At 62.1% G+C, this 438-nt stretch overlaps 1 protein-coding gene across 1 annotated transcript in view; it reads left to right on the top strand.

The window, feature by feature from the left end:
- The window catches only part of SGSM3 (small G protein signaling modulator 3), a 27,413-nt gene extending 27,332 nt beyond the window's left edge, over positions 1-81 (top strand). The window contains exon 11 of the mRNA XM_044679308.1: positions 9-81. Within this exon, the coding sequence (XP_044535243.1) occupies positions 9-81 (73 nt within the window). The remainder of the gene's footprint in view (positions 1-8) is intronic.
- Positions 82-438: the final 357 nt, after the last annotated feature.

Genomic DNA, 438 nt, shown 5'->3' with positions numbered 1-438 from the left:
ATACCAAGCGGACGGAAGCTTGGCAACCCTGTGCGTGGCAGCAGTCATGCCTTGTGGAAAGACACTCAAGCACCAGGGTGAGGAGTGGGACGCGGGGCAGGAAGGATGCAGAGCCCACATGGCTAGGCCACCATCCTGGCCGGGCCCACCCCTCACCCCAGGAAAGAGTTCCTGGCCAGCTCAGGATGGGCACTGCCCGAGGCTGGCAGAGAAAGAGCGCCGTCCTGCCGGGGACTTCTGGTGCCTTACCCGGGCCCGCTCCAAGCTCCTTCTCTGTTCGTGAAACGCAGCTGGACTTTTCAGAGCTGTTGGAAAGAAGGAAAAAAGTCAGAAGAGTGACTTCAGAGAGAATCAGCCCCTCTGCCCACGGCCCCTCCTCACCAGGCTTAGCGGCCCCAACCAGACGTCCCCCCCCATCTACCACCTCGGCCGCCTTCC

This window comes from Gracilinanus agilis, chromosome 5 (genome assembly GCF_016433145.1).
Source record: "Gracilinanus agilis isolate LMUSP501 chromosome 5, AgileGrace, whole genome shotgun sequence".
Classification (NCBI taxonomy): Eukaryota; Metazoa; Chordata; class Mammalia; order Didelphimorphia; family Didelphidae; genus Gracilinanus; species Gracilinanus agilis.
This window is presented reverse-complemented; position numbering and strand designations above follow the sequence as displayed.